This window comes from Orycteropus afer, unplaced genomic scaffold (genome assembly GCF_000298275.1).
Source record: "Orycteropus afer afer isolate SDZICR_OR568_19922 unplaced genomic scaffold, OryAfe1.0 scaffold00577, whole genome shotgun sequence".
Classification (NCBI taxonomy): domain Eukaryota; kingdom Metazoa; phylum Chordata; class Mammalia; order Tubulidentata; family Orycteropodidae; genus Orycteropus; species Orycteropus afer.
Window position 1 is genome coordinate 250452 of NW_006922164.1, and position 1346 is coordinate 251797.

General features: G+C 51.9%; 1 protein-coding gene across 1 annotated transcript in view; it reads left to right on the forward strand.

The window, feature by feature from the left end:
* Positions 1-954, forward strand: part of GPR143 (G protein-coupled receptor 143) — a 39918-nt gene extending 38964 nt beyond the window's left edge. The window contains 1 exon segment of the mRNA XM_007956167.1: positions 860-954. Coding sequence (XP_007954358.1) covers positions 860-954 — 95 coding nt within the window.
* The last annotated feature ends 392 nt before the right edge of the window (positions 955-1346 follow it).

Here is a 1346-nt window from a genome sequence, read left to right on the forward strand (position 1 = left end):
ACAGGCTAAGAACCCTATGGGGGCACTCCTGGTCTGGCACATTGAGTCGCTAGGAGTCAGAATTGCCTTGATGGCATCCAGCAACAACACATACGTGATTGGTCATGTGTCTGGCTTTGAAGGAGCTTATCAACCATCACTTTCTCATTGCATCTAGAGTCCCAGTTGATGACCAAACACACTAGTTCATTTAGGTAGATTTGTCAGGCCAGGACTTTGTTCAATGTGTATTTACATGGGGCTGGAAAGGTGGGAGCATTCTTCATGGGTGGCATCATGGGACTGCAAGAGGGGCCAGCTTGCTAAAACCATGTGGCCTCATCCAGGAAAATATGTGGAAGGGTTATCGTTTTACAGAGCGTGGGGGCCTCTTTCCCTTGGGGCACATCCTGGCATTGAATATGGGTGACCAGGCAACCATGGGGTGCCTGTTGCCAGTTACTGCCTCCTGGGGAGTTGCACTGTGGTCACCATGTTCCTATGCCTTGTGCTCCTACATTGTCTTCCCAAGTTACAGTTGTCATGGCCTGCAGCATCCCTGTGGCTTATGTCTCTGAGATGCTCAGCTGCCTAGCCCAGAGACTTGAACAAGGGATACTGGGAGGCTGAAGATGGACCCAGAACCCTAGACCAATTGCCTCAAACGATTCTATAGGGTCTGCCTCATCCTTGAGAATGCTTTAGTCAAATGTGAGTGACAGATGATGTAGCCTTGTTTACAGACTGCATGCACGCAGGCTAGGGCTTTGACCAAAGGTGGGGGTCCAAAACGCAGTGCTGAGCCCCAGGGGCATTTTCTAAAGCTCACGGAGCTTCTCAGAGCATAGATGCCATCACAACTCCCTCTCTTCCTTCCCAGGTTCGGATGCCAGCACAATTGAAATCCATACTACAAGTGGGGCCCACCACAGAAATGAGGCTGACTTGACTCCGGGAGCCCAGGGAGACCCATGAGGGGGCTCAGGCCGCAAAGTCCTGACTCTGCAGCATCACTCCTTACAGTGTTCTTCCCCTTCCTTTCGTTCCTCCAGTGAACACCCCAGGATCCTCTTAGTGGAAGGAGCAGCAGCCATGTGGGTGCTCTTGGGAATGGAAGGAGAATCCCTTCTGGACCAACCACCTGCCCCTCCTCTGGACTGTTCTTAGCCATTAGTTCTTCTGAGGCTGGCTGCCATCTGGCTGCCAGATCCAACTCCTTTAACAGTAGTCAAATAAAGTTACCCCTGAGCTCCCAGCCGACTTGGCTTCTTGTCTGCACTACTTCTCCAGCAGGCACTCTGGAGTAAGTGTGGATGATGTAAAGTGGCCGTGAGACCCAGGACCAGTGTTCTTCCCATGCCAGGTAG